The 17,836-nt window shown below is 38.6% G+C and overlaps 1 protein-coding gene across 3 annotated transcripts in view; it reads left to right on the forward strand.

Annotated features, from left to right (window-relative positions):
• Bard1 (BRCA1 associated RING domain 1) overlaps positions 1-17,316 on the forward strand; it is a 66,097-nt gene extending 48,781 nt beyond the window's left edge. For all 3 annotated transcript variants that reach the window (XM_005070529.4, XM_013113653.3, XM_013113652.3), the window contains 2 exons: positions 13,534-13,631; positions 14,923-17,316. In XM_005070529.4, coding sequence (XP_005070586.1) covers positions 13,534-13,631; positions 14,923-15,255 — 431 coding nt within the window. In that variant the 3' untranslated portion in view covers positions 15,256-17,316. The remainder of the gene's footprint in view (positions 1-13,533; positions 13,632-14,922) is intronic.
• The last annotated feature ends 520 nt before the right edge of the window (positions 17,317-17,836 follow it).

Genomic DNA, 17,836 nt, shown 5'->3' on the forward strand with positions numbered 1-17,836 from the left:
ATTCTCTCAGTAGTGAGAATCCTCTAGTGCTGATGGTGGTTTTGGGATAAAGGATGGATAGGATTTCTTATTGAAGTTCACATGTTCATATTTTCTAATGTAGAGCCCAAAGATAAATAAGTTCAAAGTTTGAGACAAGTATTTAATTAGTCACCTACCTGGTCACTGGGCTTATAAAAATAAGTCATATACTCTTAAGGTCTTTCTTTCCTAACATAGATTCTTCAGTCTGTTTTTCAGTGTCAGGCACCTCGATTTTTTTTTGGAAAATTTGGATTTAGAACTATCTGAAAATCATATACATTAAAGAAAAATGAAGGGATTTCTGCTTTCAAAATTAACTATAAATTAATGATAAAGATGCATGACTTACTAAAACTTTCTTGGGTGGGATTTGTTGGTAGATAAAATTATTAATTGGAATGATTTCTTATAAATTTAATATTAACTTTTTATGATGCTTCCCATAAACCAAATGAAGAAGAATTTTCGTCGGCTGTGTACATGTCCTTGTGTTAGAGGTTGATAGCTTCCACCTTTCCTTTTGAGACATAGTCCTGGAGTTTCAGTGAACCAGGCACTCAGAGATTAACTGAACAGGCTTACCGCCATCTAGAGATCTGCCTGCCTCTCAAACTCTTTCCTACTTCACTGTGCTAGAGTTATTCCAGACTAGTGGTTCTCAACCTTCCTAATGCCCTTAATACAGTTACTTCCTCATGTTATGGTGACCCCAACCGTGAAATTATTTTTGTTGCTCCTTCATAACTCTGATTTTGCTACTGTTATGAGATGTAAATATCTGATATACAGGATGGTCTTAAGTGACTCCTGTGAGTCTTTTAACACCCCAAAGGGGTCATGACCCACAGGTTGAGAACCACTAGACTTCGTCTGTGAACTGAATAAGGAAGAGCAGGGAGGACAACTCTTGGTGTTGCTTTCTGATTGGTTGGGGGTTCTGATAATTTGCCTGAATTAGGTAATACAAGTGGAATAAAAATGCATCTGCATTACAGTAGCAAGAAGTGGAGAAGGACCCGGGTAGGGGTAAAACAGTTGTGATTTTTCTCATGACAACTGTTGGGAGGTAAGTGCACAAGAAAAATGCATGGTGGGGCCTAAAGCAGAGAATTGTTTTCCTGTTTTGAAATGGGCTTCCAGTATAATCCAGGCTGGCTTCAAACCTTGATCTTTCTTGCCTGAGCCTTGAGTATGAATGCTGGGATTACAGTCAGGGTGCCCATATTCTAATTCATTTTTAATGGTTTTAAAAAGAAAACTTGTCTACTGTATTAAATCTACTTCTTATAGCAATGAATTCAAGCCTTCATGTTCTAATATCAATTAGAAAACGGTTTTAGACTGCTCAGGACTTTAATCTTAAAAAGAGAAATTAGTACCTGTATTTGTAGTTATTTCCCACCTACCATAATAGATTTTTAAATTTGTTTTGCAAGTTAAATATTTGACTGTAAGATGCTGAACTTAAGTTTTCTAGTTCTTAGAAGAATCTTTGGACATTAGACAATTTGTTCTTTAAACAGGTAGTTTTGATGTTATTCAGTGTACAGGTGTCGGTACTGAGACGCAAGTTTTCTTTAAAAAATTTTTATGATATGCTAATATATTTTGTGATAGGATTGGTTTGTTTTTTTATATGTGTTAAGGAAAATAAATTCAGCATTTTGTTTCAAGAAGTATATATTTGTGAATAAATATACTTATAAGTAGAATATTAACTTGAAGTATAGGAAGAAAGTGAATGATAGTATTTATGAGACAATCTACTGTCCTATGACAGTATTTTCAGTGATATTCCAAAGGGGATGTTTACGATAACACATGTACTGTTTAGGTTTTTTGTCACTTGACACAGCTAATGTCATCTGGGAAAGGGGAATCTCAGTTGAGAAAATGCCTTCATTGAATTAGTCTTTGGGCAAGTCAACGGGACATTTCTTCATTAATGATTATAGTAGAAGAGCCCAGCTCACTGTCGGTGGTGTCCCTTGGGTAGATGGACCTGGTGGCTGAGTAAGTCAGGGAGAAAGCCAGAGAGCTGCATTCCTCCATTGTTCTGCTTCAGTTCCTGCCCCCAGATACTGGTAGTGTCATGGCATGTGTTCCCCACCCTCACCCCTGCCCTGAAGTGCAGGCCCTGACTTCCCGAGTGATCAGGACATGTAAGCCAAATAAACCTTTTCCTTTCTGTGTTGCCTTTGGATCATGGCAGGGGAGAAACTCACCTAGGATAACATGACTGGAACATTGAGGATTCCTTTTACACGTTCAGCCTTCATTTCATCATCGCTTCACTCATTTCACACAGTGAGCTCATTTCTTTGATACTTAACTGCCACCTGACCCTTGAGAGATTGTGGTCACAGTGGACTTTTTTATTCTCCATTTTGTCTTTGTGTAGAAACTGAGTTTTTTTTTTAAGTGTAGCACAACCATAGTCTATTTGACTAAAACTTTTAATATACTCATTTGCAATGAAAGATTCCTTTGGTTTTACAGCCTGAGTGTTGATTTTTAACTGAATCAGACAGGAGCTCCATGGATGTGTTTTTATTGTCATTCTGAGTGACATAAATTCCTAGTTTAGTTCTAATGCCATATCTATTCAGACTCTTGATTTTGACATGGAGTGATGTTTATGTATTCTAACTTTCTTAAAGGAAATTTGTTGACCGAGAATGATATTTAATTCCATGCTTTCAGTTAGGAAGAGCCAGAAGCCCCAGAACAATTGCAGTTTGTAAAAACCAATGACTCTGTATTCCTCTAACTTTTGGAAAAGTAAAGACACTGTTTTGCTTCCCATGAAAGATAGGGCTTATCTTCCTGTGGACACTATTGATCTATATCTTTAAGCCCTATTCGTGTTTGTGTATTATTTCATAATTTTGTGTAGCTGTGGTTCTGTGATAGTTTGAATGTTAATTGACCCCCATATTCTCATAGGGAGTGGCACTATTAGGCAGTGTAGCTTTGTTGGAGTAGCTATGGCCTTGTTGGAGGAAGTGTGTCACTGTGGAGGTGGGCTTTGAGGCTTCCTATGCTCAGAATACTGCCCAGTGTCTCAGTCAACTTCCTGTGGCCTGCATAGAAGATATAGCCAGTACACGTCTGCCTGCACAATGCCGTGCTCCCTGTCATGGTGATAATGGTGATAATGGTGATAATGGTGATAATCTCTGAAAGTATGAGTGAGCCACCACAGTTAAACTTTTCTTTTTCTTTTCTTTTTTTCTTTTTTTGTAAGAGTTGCTGTGGTCCTGGTATCTCTAAAACACCCGGACAAAGACAGAGTCAGTGGCACTCCTTTTAACTCTGTTTCCTTTGTTGATCCCTTTCTCACAAGCTTCAGAAAAATTCCTGAGCTCAATATAAATTGATGAGCATCCGTGTACCTACAATGAAGATTTATCTATAAATTATGTTGTTATGAGCTGGAGACAGGAATGGATGCTAGCAGTTTAGAATAAAGAAATACTTTTCTCTATATTATAAAGCTCTTTTTTAAAAATACTGATGTAGCTCTGATAGTCATAAGTTGTCTGGATATGCAAAGAACCCTGACTTTGCCAAGGTTGTCCAGAGCTACTCTAATGACTTCACATTAATGATTTTGTAATACTTTGGGAATTGTGCTTATCCTGCGTGCATGGAAAAATAATGTAATTTCTGGGCCAAAAGGAAACTAACATGAAATAGTAGGTATGGTCAGGAATCCATCTGTACTCAGGAAGTCTGTCTGTATAGGTGATTTGTTCCCTTGTCTCTGCAAAGTGATAGCTCCAGTTAAAATCTTAATATTATGTTTAAGGTAACAAAGATGAAATAAAGTGTACAGTATGTAAGAATAGTGATTCAACACATTCAAAGTATGTATGATTATGGTAGATTGGAATATATGTGTTTACATATATAACTATCAAGTTAATCTAGTTTGAAAATTACTAGTGGAGAAAACAAGCAAAACTATGATCTTGAATTTTTCTTTTTTCTTCAAAAGGACAAATAAAAGTATCTTTCTGCCAAAATTTTAATAGCAAATGTTAGCATAGTGATGGACTTTATTAAGCTTTTATGATAGATATAAAAGGATTGGATTAACTTTTAAGAAGTAGCATTAAGTTTTTAATGGCTTGATTTTGAACTAATGATGTAAAATATAGAGATCAGGAATTATGGTATATATTATATTTTATATGAGTTAATGAATAGGAATGTTTTTAAGTTATCATAGAGATTAAAAAAATCTTCAAATGGAAAAATAGGTTAAGAATTCCTGTTGTCATTTGCCTGATTTCTGTGGAATAAGTAAAACTTTCAAATAGCCATTATTTTGACTTGATAAGTAAGTAATATTTGGCTGGTTGATTCTTTCATTTCATGGTGATATTACTGTGTCATTTAAATACTGCAAGTTTAGAGTATCTTATCTGTGTTCTTTTACTTGCTTAGTAGGTCGATTTATTTGATTAAAGAAGGTTCACAAAGATAGACGTTTGGGCAAATATCTACTGAATAGTGTTTGTCTCCATTCTGAAACTCGGGGTACCAGTTTGACAGTGGCAGTTTTGGCATCAGATTAAACAAACTCCTTAACCCATTGAAGGCAATGATAAATGTATTTGTTGTTCTCCATCCTTTCTCCTGTTCGAGTTCTCAGCACTTTTTTACTGTGCGTTGTCCTTTTTGGCTCATCTCTCAGAAATGACTGTTGTCCTGTTAATTCTTAAGAAATTGATCATGTGATCTACAGTAAGAGAAATAGAACATATCAACTCTATTTAAATAGAGATAACTGGTGTTTCTTTAGGTGATCTTTTTTTATATCCAAGGAGAAAGACTTAAGGAAAAGCTGACCAGGAGTTGGAGGATATCTGAGTTTTTTAACCTCAGTTGTGTCCCAGGAAAACCATTTATGCCTTTCAGGATTTCTATACTCTCTTTGACATGACTAGGCATTGGAATTGCAACCTTAGCATGTTGCTCAGCTTTGCCAAACTTCCCAGGGATTTCAGTGCCACGATAGCAGCTTTATAAAAGGACTTTGTTATCATTCAAGCAATTCTAGATTTGAAATGTACTCAGTTTTCTTTAGCTGGTGCTGGGCGGCATAAGCACTTGGTGTTTTTTTAGAATAAAAGAATATCAAAGGAATGTTGGTTTAGCTCAGTAGTTGTGACTAGAGCACTGAACTTCTGCCTTTACAGTTGAATTATTGAATGACACACTCTGATAACTGGCCTCAGCATGTTATTTAGTTCTGTGTGTATTGTACTAGAATGAGGTGAATGTCAGCTTGTCACTCAATGGTAGTAAGACATCCTTACCAGAGGGACCTCTCTGGACTCTGCTTTTACACCTTTGCACCCATGCCATGAAGCCAGCAGAGTAGGCTGTAACTGTGGACTTCAAAGTACAGCCATGAAATTTGGTCTGCAGGAATTAGGGTCTGTATTCACTCCAACTTGTAAACATTCTTCTGACTTTTTGCAATTAAAACAATAACTTAAGTTTACCTGTCAACTGCTACAGAGTTGAGGAGTTTGTGAACCAGGGCAGAAGCACTGGTGCCTTCTGGTAGGAAACCATGCTACCCTCTCGGTGGATGTTTTCCATCTCACATCTCGCAGTGCTATACTTAGCAAACTCTAGTCTACCCAGGCTGAGTTTGTGTTCTCTTGACTGGCAATGGCATATTGTTAGATAAACAGATACCACTCTGAGAGTTAACCCACCAAATAAGCCCATCAGACAGGTAAAACAGCCTCTGTAGGTACCATCCACCTTATTCTGTAATTGTCTACTGGCCACTCTGTAGGCATTGTTGCACTGGTATTCAGCTAAAGATTGGATTGCTCTGCAGATAAAATTAGGAGTGGGTGTGTATATGTATGCTAGTGATAAAAATGAAAATAATAACTTAGATATAAAAGAGTAAGTTTGTTGGTGATTTTGCTAGAATGTTGATAACCTTTTAGGTTCATAGTTTGTATACTAACAGTATGTGGCCAGCATCCTGTGCATTCTTGCTAGGATAGTATTTTGACCTAGTCACAAATCTTGAGTAGATTCATTCCAGTAACTTCATTCCACATGCACTATCCTTTCTTTTGAAACAAGGTCTCACTTAGCTGAGGCTCTCCTAGAAATTACTGTGCTATCCAGGCCAGCCTTAAACTCAACAACTGTCCTCCTGCCTCAGCCTCACCAGTGTTGAAATTCTAGATATGAGCCATCATACCCAGCCCAAGTTAATATTAGCTACATTAGTAAGCAAAGATGCCCCTCAACTAAAGAGTGGATAGAGAGAAAACATGATACATCAGTTATTTAAAATAATGCTGTTTAAAATACTTTATTGCCTGCCAAACAATTTATAACTTAGAATAATAAGATTCAGGACTTCAGCTCCACAAACTCAAATGATAGAATTTTAAAAACCGGGGGAAAGTTATTTAAACATCAAAAGCTAGCTGGTGATGGTGCACTCCTTTAATAATCCCAGTACTTGGGAGACAGAGGCAGGTGGATCTCAGTGAGTTTGAGGCCAGCCTGGTCTACAAAGTGAATTCCAGGACAGCCAGAACTGTTACACAGAAAAGCCCTGTCTTGAAAAAAACCCAAACAAACAAAAAAACCCACAGGCAGACCCAACAAATTAATAATCATACAAATAGGGAATTATGGGAAGTTTCTGAAGTGTTGAATTTTTAACGTATTTTATTTTTGTTTATGTGTGTGTATGAGTATATGTGCAGTGCTCCCACAGGCCAGAAGAGGTGTGGGAGCCTCCAGATGTGCAGCACAGGCAGTTGTGAGCTGCCTGATGTGGGTGTGTAATCTCTCTTATCCTCTGCAAGAACAGCTAGGGCTCTAAATCTCTCTCTAGTCCCTGTTGTTGAATTTTAATGCACTTTAACAATCCTGAATGGAGGGAAAAGTCTATTGAAGGCTCTCAACTTTGGAGAAATGGGATATTCAGTTGCTAACATTTTCTTTTTTAATAATATGCAAGTTCTTAGAACATTCAAAGCAGCTTAAAATCATTTGACATATTCAGAATCACGTCTTTAAGAGTCCAAGGTTTAACTTGCATACCAAAAAATATATTTTTATGTAAAATACACAGGCTTTAGAAAGCTCAGCAGTCTTGAGTTCAAATTCCCATTCTGCCACATGTACTAGCTCAATGGCTTTGAGCCAGCTAACTGCTGTGTCCTTTAGTTCTCCTTCTGAAACGGAAATAATGCATAGTAAATCCTATTGTTTGTGGATTCTCCATTTTTGAATTTTGTAATTCCCAAGTCAGTATTCAAAAAGCCTTTGTAGTTATGTGGCATATTGTAGAACTTGAGATGCAGATGAGCATGCTCCTGGCTGAGATAAAGCTTGTGAGTCTTTGCCTTCTCCATTCAGCTGCACACCTTAAACAAGAAGGGGCTCCTTGAGTACGCAGAGCACATTTCTCACATGTACTTGTGTTGCTGAGCCCATGTTTAAAATAGTCCCCATGTATAGTGCTGCCATGCTGTCCACCATTCCAGATGCAAAAAGACTTTTTTCTAGAGAAAACAGTTGGAGGGAGATCTTTATTCATGCCCAGATTTTAGTGTTGTTCCAGTGTTAATGAATGGTACGGTGGAAGAATGATGGTGATTCTAAACATGCACAGAACAAGAAGTATTCATCAGTTTACAAAAAGGTTGGAACCAAAGCCCAGCACTGCATTTCCAGAGTAATCTGAGTATCTCCACACTCAGCGTTCACAGCTTCCTTCTACAACAGACTACTGTAGACAAGGAACATCAACCACACCAATTTGACTGAATACAGGGAACGGCACACACAGTTAAACACAGGTGGGAGCTGCAACCCAAAACAACTGTCAGGTCTTTCATTGGAACACCGCCAGCATCACTAAATGGGAAGCAGGATGGCCCAGCAGGTATCAAGCCTAATGATCTGAGTGAGCCCTGGGCCCCCACCCATGTGGTAGCGAACAAGCTCCTGCAAATTGTCCTCTGACTTCCACATGCATGCGCAGTCACACACACACACACACACACACACACACACACACACACACACACACACACACACACGCGCACAAAGTAAATAAACATAATTAAAATGAGGTCTGGAGACATAGCTCAGAGGTTAAGAGCATTGATTGCTCTTCCAGAGGTCCTGAGTTCAATTCCCTTCAACCACATGGTGGCTCACAAACCATCTGTAATGAGATCTAGTGTTCTCTTCTGGCATACAGGCATACATACGATCATGCAGAACACTGTGTACATAATAAGTAAATGAATCTTAAAAATAATTTAAACGATTTTAAAAATAAAGTTAAGCTATTTAAGAAAGAAAATGCAATAAGTTGTGCTTGGTAGTGTTTTGTCTATTTTTCCTGTAATTTCATCAGAAACTACATTAGTATATAGTTGTAGCTCATTAAGAAATACATTTCTTTTAATGTTCTTTGGTAGGCCCTGTGCTCATTAGTGGGAATTAATATTTTTGGAGTATTAGACAATGTTTATGCATTTGGGTTGTAACAATGCATCTGTTCCTGGGATGGATATCAGATTACATAGCATCTGTAGATTTCATAAAGGAATGTTTCTGTGTGGCTTTCCACTAATGAAAATAGATGAGAAGAGATGTGTTGAAAAAGATTTACAGGTGTTAAGACTAAAACAGCACATAAGCAAATACCTACTATTCAGTCTACTCGTCTATACCCAAGGAAGTAATGAAACCTTTTGATTTTTCCACATTTCCTTAATGATATTCTAATTTTCCTCTTAACATTTAATATTTCATTTTTTATTTAGTACCAGAGATGAAAGAATTAAAACTCTAGCTGTGCACAATTTCCTACCTCACTACAAATTTTGCATTTCAGTTCCCTACCACTGCCAAATCACTAATACTTCTAGAATATTTCAGCAACAATTTTAAAAAAGGAGGTAAATTGGTCTAGAATTGTGTTTTAGAAATGAGTATGCATTCAAACATTTTTACTAAAAAAATCCAATTACTTTTGCTTTTAGTATATCTGAACTAAATGTGAAATGTAATGGCATTTTTTTTCTTTTAAATTACCTCTCTGTCAATCTGATGTAACCTATTCTTCTGAAGGTTTCTAATTAGATTGGAGAGGGGGAAAAGGTGAATCTCAAAAGCGAGGATCTGGTTGTCCGACTGTATCCTTGACCCTAGTTCCAGAATTGGCTTTGTAACAGAAATGCAAATTTTGTTGAGCCCTGTGAGTTTCTGAACAAGAGTAGAGCCTGCACTTCGGCTGGTCATATGTGCCTTGACTTGAGCTGCCTGTCATCCTATTGACATCCTTTATATTTAACACATGTGTACCTGTGATGTTTTATAATGAATTATTTATTGACAGAGGACAGTAGAGCTGTGATCTTACATTCATTTTGAGTACTCCCTTAAAGCCTTCCAGTTTTAATGAAAGTCCAAGGTAAGGTTTGCAGCAAAAAAGAGTACAGAACTTTTTTATAGAAAGATGACTAGTTCAACTTGTAAATAGTAGGTACTTAATAATAAAGCTGCAGAAGGCCCTAAAGGGGAAGGCTGTGTCAGTAAGTGGGTAGCTTCTGCTTTCCTTTTTTATCAGTGATCTTGGCAAATCAAAGCACAGACTAAATTTATTTATTTATTTTGTAAAAGATGTCATGAGCTTCAGTTTTTGTCCTTTGCTCCATGTTTGTAGGTTGACTCATAGACATTTTATATTATTCTAGTTTGGGGTAAGAGAAAAGAAAGCTTAAAAATAGCCTAGGTCAGCATAAAGTGAACTGTTACTCTTGGGAAGTACGCATTGTCTTACATGTCACCTTTGGTCTGTCAACATGGTCTTTCTTTTTTCATCCTCACATAATTCTGTTTATTTCAAGCACAATATGGGATGGTTCTGGTGCTAGCAGCAGATTGACACTTGGTTCTGGACCAGTCCTACTTAGAAATGAGCCTTTTATGTACCTCTGCAGAGTCCAGGTGTCACCCTTCTTTGGAGTTCAGTCACTGGCAGTTTTCCCCTATTAGGATGCTAGCATGTGTCTAATTTTCAGTGTATGCTTATATAGATAGATATTTCTTCCGGGTAAATTGTAGATAGCAGTGGTTGAGGATATTGAATTTTGATATCCAAAACTACTTTGAAATAGCTAAGAATTTGAACTGTAACTCTATTTCATTATTATTATTATTTAATTGTTCTACTTTCCTGTTGTTTTCTCAGTGATGAAACTGAGGTCATTGAGTGAAATAATCTCAAAGGTCAATAGAAAATTGTCTGGAGATTTTGTTCGTATAATGAAGATAGTTTACTATAAGATCCATTTTGAGATCTTTTTTTCAGGCTTTTGATAGACCTTGTATTTTTAAGTTTATTATTTTTAATGTCTTTCATCAGAGTATAAGTATATCAGTTCTTCCTTCCCTCTCCTTCCTCCAGCTCCTCCTAGTCACCGTCTGCAAAATCTCTCTAATGCCCCCCCCCACTTTCAAGTTGATCATCTCATTTGCTTTTATATTTAAATAAATACACACACAGAGCTGTGTCTGCCTTTGTTGTTGGTGTGTTTGTGGTTTCAAGCTGATCACTCTGTACTGGTCAGGAGGCTCATCCCTAGGATAGGCTGATTCTCCTCCCGGTAGACAATAGTCGCCTGTAGTTTTTTGTGTAGGGTGAGAACTCCCTCACAAAATGTTCCCTCTTCCATGTTAATGTGTTCATGATAGAACTATTGTTCCTGTCTATTTCCAGGAGAAACTGTTTCACAGCATACTTATTGGCATTCTGGCTCTTCTTCTGTGATATTCCCTGTGCCATAAATGCAGGAACTCCTCCCTATGATCTTTTGATCTCTGCATTGTATCCAGCTATGCTTTTCTGTGATGGTCTCCATCACAAAATGAGGAATAGTAGTTACACTTACCTGTGGGTATAAGGATAGGATTTAGAATGAAGTAAGTCTACCAAAGTGGCAGTAGAAGATTCTTTTCTAAGGTCCATGACCTCACTAGCCCCAGAACTAGCTAGGTTTCCAGTACCAGGCACAATTTCCTTCCTGGTGAATGGGCCATAAGTCCAACCAGACAGCTGTTGATTGACACCTTTATGCATACCTTGTCATGCTGGTAGTTGTCATGGTTCATAGGTGGTATAGCTGGGTAGGACTGTTGAATTGCTTATGTCTCAAGCATTTTCGGGAACCATGAAAGCTATACTGAGGGGAAGACGCTTTCAGGTCACATTCAGCTTGAGTCATCCCAAGTGTGCAGTGTTGTTCAGCTGTGGGGGCCCAACCCCTGAGAGACAACCAGGGGCTTCATTGATGATCTCCATTGCTTTGGAAGTCATTTGGACAATACTGATCTCAAGTCTTCAAAATGAGGTTTCTTGTGTCTGGTAGTGGGTTTTTTTTTTGTTTGTTTGTTTTGTTTTGTGGTTTTGGGAAGAACACTGTCAGCCAAAATGGCTTAACTCCGTCATATGTGTATACAAGTATATATGTATACACGTACATGTATGTATTATGTATAGTTTTAGGTATATACAAACTAATATGATTCCTTGAAGTTTAATCAATCAACATTAGCAATATTTTTATTTGTCCCTCATCCCGCATTCTCCATCTGTTTTAACCTCCCTCTCTCCTCACCAGTTGGAGCCCTTTCCTAGTTATTCCATTTCCCACTTCATATCACTTATACCCTGCTACTCTTTACTAAGGGCCTCCCCTGCTTGAAGGCGCTTCATGCTTTTCTGGTGTCTGTGGTTACTACATGTTTTGTACTCAGATCTGAGAAGTTGAGGCTAGGCTGACAAGAGAGAACATGTGATAGTTTGTCTTTCTGGGTCTGGATTACTCCATTTCTTGTATTTTATGCATAGAAAATGAGACAGGTGGTATTGTTAGTTTTGTTTTTATTTCTTTCCATAGGCAACAGAACTAAGCCTTATAAGTTTATGTAATTATACCAAAGCACTAAGTCACTTGACTTAAATTCCAAATTTAGTTGTACACATTAAAACTCATAGACACGCACACGCACACACACACACACACACGCACCACACACACCCTGTCCTAAGATGTTGTATTCTCCTATATTATTGGTCTTGGTCATGCTATTTTTAAGATGCAGTCAGCTTAGGACTTTCCTACCTGCTACGCGGCCATAGCTCATGCTTTTTAAGCTGAAACTGTAAGCACCCTTGCCAGTTCATAGGAAGAATTCTTTCTCCAGAGAATATCAAGCACACTTCTCTGCAGGAATGGTGTCAACGCCCAGGCATGTCATGGGCTCTGCTCAGTATTTATTTTAACGGGTCCTGCTGAGCCCCTGTTGTGTGGCTTGCTGAGGAAGGAGCTCTGCACAAAGGCACTTCCCTAACATTGCAGCACTGGAGACTAACAGGAGACCACTTATGCAACTGGCAAAATGAGCACAGGTGTTAAATGCTCAGTTCAGACTGTGTACCAAACTTACTTGTGGTGATATTCTGTTTGTGATCTAACAAATAAAGCTTTCCTCAAGATCAGAGTGCACAGCTAGCCACACTAGTTAGCCATAGAGGCCAGGCAGTGGGGCACATGCCTTTAATCCCAGCACTCAGGTGGCATAGGCATGCAGATCTCTGAGTTCAAGGCCACCCTGGGCTACACAAGATTGATCCAGTTTAAAACAGAAACACTATCAGGCAGTGGTGGCTCAAACCTTTAATTCCAGCATTAGGAAGGTGGAGACAGGAGTGATATGACTGGCTGGACAGAGAAATATAAGGAGACAGGAGATCATTGCATTCAGCTTGAGGATTTGTAGGGACAGGATCATCCCTTTGGTCTGAAGATTCAGTAGAAGTAAGAGGTCTCTCTTGTGGCTGGCTCCTTTACTTCTCTGACCTTTTGGCATTTACCCTAATATCTGACTTTAGGTTTTTATTATTAAGACCTATTAGAACTTATGCTACACTTAATTGCCTAAAATTTTCCATAGGAAGGAAGGATTTCTTACATTTTTAAAGCATTTCTAGAAAGCTAACTTTAACATTTTCTTTTTTTCCTATGTGGTATGTGTGCAAATGTAGATGTCAGAGGCAACTTTTGGGTCTCGTCTGTCATCCTCCACCATATTTTTTGAGTCAGGGTCCCTCCTGGAACCTGGAGCTTACCATTTTGCCTAGGCTCACTGACCCATGGCTTCTTGGGGATCTGCTTGCTCTCCACAACCCTAGTACTGGGGATTACAGGTGCATGCTGCCACACCTGCTGGGGATCCAGACACAGTTCCTAAGGCTTGCGCAGCACAGTGTTCATCACCTCTCTAGCCCTAGCCTTACTGTTTTCTTTTGGGATAATTGGAGTTTTAAGGTTTCAGAATATTTAGGACATTTAGGGCAACCATGAAGAACAGACAACTTAGATCACAAATGCTTACTTGGTATTTGTTTGATTAGCCCTCATTTCTTGTCAGGGGTGAAAGCCTGTCTGCACAGCAAAGTTCGTGAACAGGAAGAAAAGTACGAAGTCCCTGGAGGTCCGCAGAAGAGCAGGCTCAACAGAGAGCAGCTGGTATTTTCCTTTACATACTACTTGCTTGTTCTTATGGCTTCACGTCATTATCACCATCGGGAAATCTTTGCCCTTTCAGCCAGTACAGGTGACTGATTAAAATTTTAATTGTGCTTATTTCAAGCACTTGATTCTGAAAGATGATCACGGTGTGCAGTAAAATCCAGAAGGTAATAATTTCACACTGTTAATGGATTTTTGGCATCTTGAACATGCCCATAAAGTGTTCAGAATCGGAGGTAAATCTCAGATACAGGAAGGATCTTGAAAGAAGACTTACAGCTGTTGCTCGGATTTAGTTACCATATGTCTTTATTGCCACATATTGCAGTTTTAATGGACAATATTCCATTTTGTGTGTGGGTGTATATGGTAGAAATGACAGACATTTTCTAATTGGATCTGTAGCTATGACTTTTCATAATCTGTCGTATACTGACAACGCAGCTTTGGAATCCTGAGGACACACTCCTACCATGGCTGCCCAGGAGAGCTTCGGTAGTATGTAGGGACCTGAATGTAGAGGAACAGAACTGAACTGTCTGTGGGACAGTTTAAATGCATCCTGACATCACTAATGCTTGCTTTGGATGTCTTGGATTTTGGGAGATTTAGATCCTACCCATGGGTACAAGCATCCTGATGAAGAGTTGTATGATTCGTTTTATTTTGTTTTTAATTTTTGGACAGGGTCTCACTATATAGTACAGACTGACCTCGAACTTGCTGTACTCTTTCTTGGCTAGCCTTAATGCTAGGTGTATACTGCCATGCCTTGCTACAGCGTTTTTGTTTTTGGTTTTTTTTTTTTTACTACAAAGCACATCTGAAGTTTTAGGAGAATTAAAAGGAATCAGGCAGTGGCTGAATATTAGATGAAAAAAATCATAAATAAGAAACACTTATTTTCATGGCTGAAGAGATATCTCAACAGTTCAGAGCACTGGCTGTTCTTCCAGAGAACCTGGGCTCAATTCCTGGCACCTACATGACAGTTCACAACTGTCTGTAACTCCAGTTCCAAGAAATCGGAAACCCTTATACAGATGTACATGCTGGCAAAACACCAATGTCCATAAAATAAGAATAAATAATCATGAAGTAAAAAAGGAAACATATTTTCTTAAGTATACTTTCCTGATCCAGTTTGTTGATTGAAATACAGTTTATGCCAGTAGCTCATTAGGATGCTTCTTACTGACTCATGACTATAGGTTTTGTGTCTTACATTCATATACAGTGTTTTAAAATATTTGATCTACTTTTAACAATTGTTTTCTTGCTATTTCAGTTGCCAAAGCTATTTGATGGATGTCACTTCTTTTTGGGGGGAACCTTCAAGCATCATCCAAAGGATGACCTCCTTAAGCTCATTGCTGCAGCAGGAGGCAAGGTACTCAGTAGAAAGCCCAAGCCAGACAGTGACGTGACTCAGACCATCAACACTGTTGCGTACCATGCTGACCCTGACTCTGACCAGCGCTTCTGTACACAGTACATCGTCTATGAAGATCTGTTTAATTGTCGCCCAGAAAGGGTTCGGCAGGGCAAAGTCTGGATGGCTCCTTCCACTTGGCTTATCAGCTGTGTGATGGCCTTTGAATTGCTTCCACTTGACAGTTGAGTGTCAGACGGTGAACATTTTAAGTTGAACATGCATGGTTTATGAGAACATAGCCATTGTGATTTGTTTGATCATTCACATTTTTATGGATAGATAGAGCCATTTATATTTCCCCCCTTTGAATTGCAAAATAAAATAATTGATGCTAGATGAGGAATTCATTTAAATGCCTAAATTGCTTTTAAGATTTTTTAGTTCTCTTGAGGTTGGGGCTATAACTCAGTGGTAGAGTCTTCATGAACCATGCATGAGGCTTGGGTTCCACACTAGGAACTGAAAGGGAGTTTTTGTTTTACAAGTGACCTGTGATTTTTGATTGATCATGTCTTTCAGTTTTATCAGCATTAAAGATTAATAAGTGAGATGGCATCAGAACTACTTGTTAAATCTAAAAGTGGCCAATCACTAATTAAGCATCTTTTAGTAAACAGATTATCATATGATTTATTCTACGTTTGTTATAATGATAATAGAGTTTCTGTCTAAGTGTGCCACTATAGTTTAAAAGTTCTATATGCAGTTACCTTTTTCTTACATTGTGTTTTAGTTTCTTTTATTTTCTTGGCCTTCAAGTTTATTTATTTTTAAAATATGTATACACATCAGGAAATCATGATATGAACCATTGGGTGTTAGTGACAAAATCATCGGTATACAAGTGTGCAAGCTTTCTTTGTACATATTTGCTATCTGGCTACTGTGCATTTGTGCATACCTCTATTTTCTGTAACTGCCTTTAGTGTGACTATTTCTTAGAAGGTCTTGCCAGTTTAGAAAATTGTCAAACATCACTTCTTTCTATCAGAAGCAGTCTGTGTGTTGTCAATCTTTCTGGGCATTACTAAATTAAGTCTCTGTAAGGGTCAGTCCCCTCCCCATTCCTTTGTTTTTTCTTTCTTCTTTCCCTCCCTTTCTCCTTTCCTTCTTTTTATTTTTGAGACTGGGTATGGAACTCAGGATCTTTTGCATGCTAGGCAGTTACCTGCCATAGAACTGTATCTTTAGCCCAGGTTTGATCTTGGTCTTTTCTTTCTTCCTTTTTATTCATTTATTTATTTTTGGTGGGTAAGGGGTTGGAGTGGGGGCCTTGCACATGTCAGGTAACTGAGCTACACTACTAACCCTGTATTTATTTTGAGACAGTCTTAGTAGGTTAGCCAGGTTGGCCTTGAACTCACTGGTTTTTATTTCTCTATAAAGGTTTTAGGTTGGTGAATAGGCAAAAGTTGGAAATGAATTGACTCATATCATTTTCACCGTATCTTACACATAGGCCCTCACAGTAAATATGGAGGTGAGTGAGAAAAGCTTCCTCTTGGTGTGGAAGCAGCCAAGGCAGTGAAGTAGGGAGAGCATTGCCTGAGCATTGGCACACTGGCAGCTTACCCAGTCTATCCTGTGTGTCCTCATTGTGAGTGGACAGGATCTATATCCAGCTTCACCGAGTAGGACTAGGATATAGGATATTGCAGACATACATAGTGTTTCCATAGGGATACTCTTCAATGTGCTGGGGATGGGGTGGGGTGCTGCTTAAGGGAAGTGAGGGCTGAGTATATATATCTTTGGCCTGTTTGCTGGACTTGGAGTTAAAGTCACACAGCTGAGCCACGCACGCCCACTCAGTGACTAGGGATGACTCATAATGTTGTCTACAAAGACTTCTGCTGCCCTGTTGTTTGCTTTTGTAGCTGCTCATCCTGTCTGAATGCCATCCTTCTAGCTCCTTTATTGTTTTTCTTTCCACACTGCTGCTTGCTTCCGAGAATTAGCATCAAGTGTTTCTAGGTGCTCCCTTTGCTCTTCTCTCCATTTGCGGATACTTTCAGTCTCTGACTGCAATAGATCCACTTCTGAAATAGCTGCATAACTGTCTGTTGAACCATTGCTCTCCTGGTCAAATTCCCTATTCGTCACTCAGCATTCCGAACTGGTTTATGTTAAGCTTTAACACTTGAGGTTGTACTTCCTTCTATAGAAATGCTTATAATTTTTATTTTTTCCTAATGGATTTAACTTTTACTCTTATTTAACATAAATCATTAAAATTATTTGTGCTTATATCTGTGTCTTCTATAAAAATGGCTTATTTCCATATTGAAGAATGAGACTCAACAAGACTTCTGAAAAAGTCTTCCAGCTGTGGCGTTTGTGTGGTTTCATAAAGCCCAAGGTGCCTTATTAGTTTACTTTGCTCATTGCTTTTCTCCCACCTGACAGCTTACGATGGAAGATTATTCTAGGTTTTGGTTTTCGGTTCTGGGTCCAGCTCTTCCTGGTGGGTCAGTAAGAGTTTAAACCAACTGACACATCCATTGGTAGGAAACAGAATCATGGATGCTGGTTCTCAGTGTTCTCTCTCCCTCCCTGCATCCAGTGAAGCCCTCAACCTGTGAAATGATGCCACGGCACCCCTATTCAAGAAAGGTCTTTCCACTGCACTTAACCTAATTTAGACAGTCCCTCCCAGACATGCCCAGAGCTTTTATACTAGCTGATTCTGACCTTGTCACACTGACAGTGTTAACCCTCATAGGTGGCTTTTGGTGCCGGGAAACTTCTGTTTGAATGGTGATGTGTG

This window comes from Mesocricetus auratus, unplaced genomic scaffold, assembly GCF_017639785.1.
Source record: "Mesocricetus auratus isolate SY011 unplaced genomic scaffold, BCM_Maur_2.0 Super-Scaffold_100010, whole genome shotgun sequence".
NCBI classification, from domain to species: Eukaryota; Metazoa; Chordata; class Mammalia; order Rodentia; family Cricetidae; genus Mesocricetus; species Mesocricetus auratus.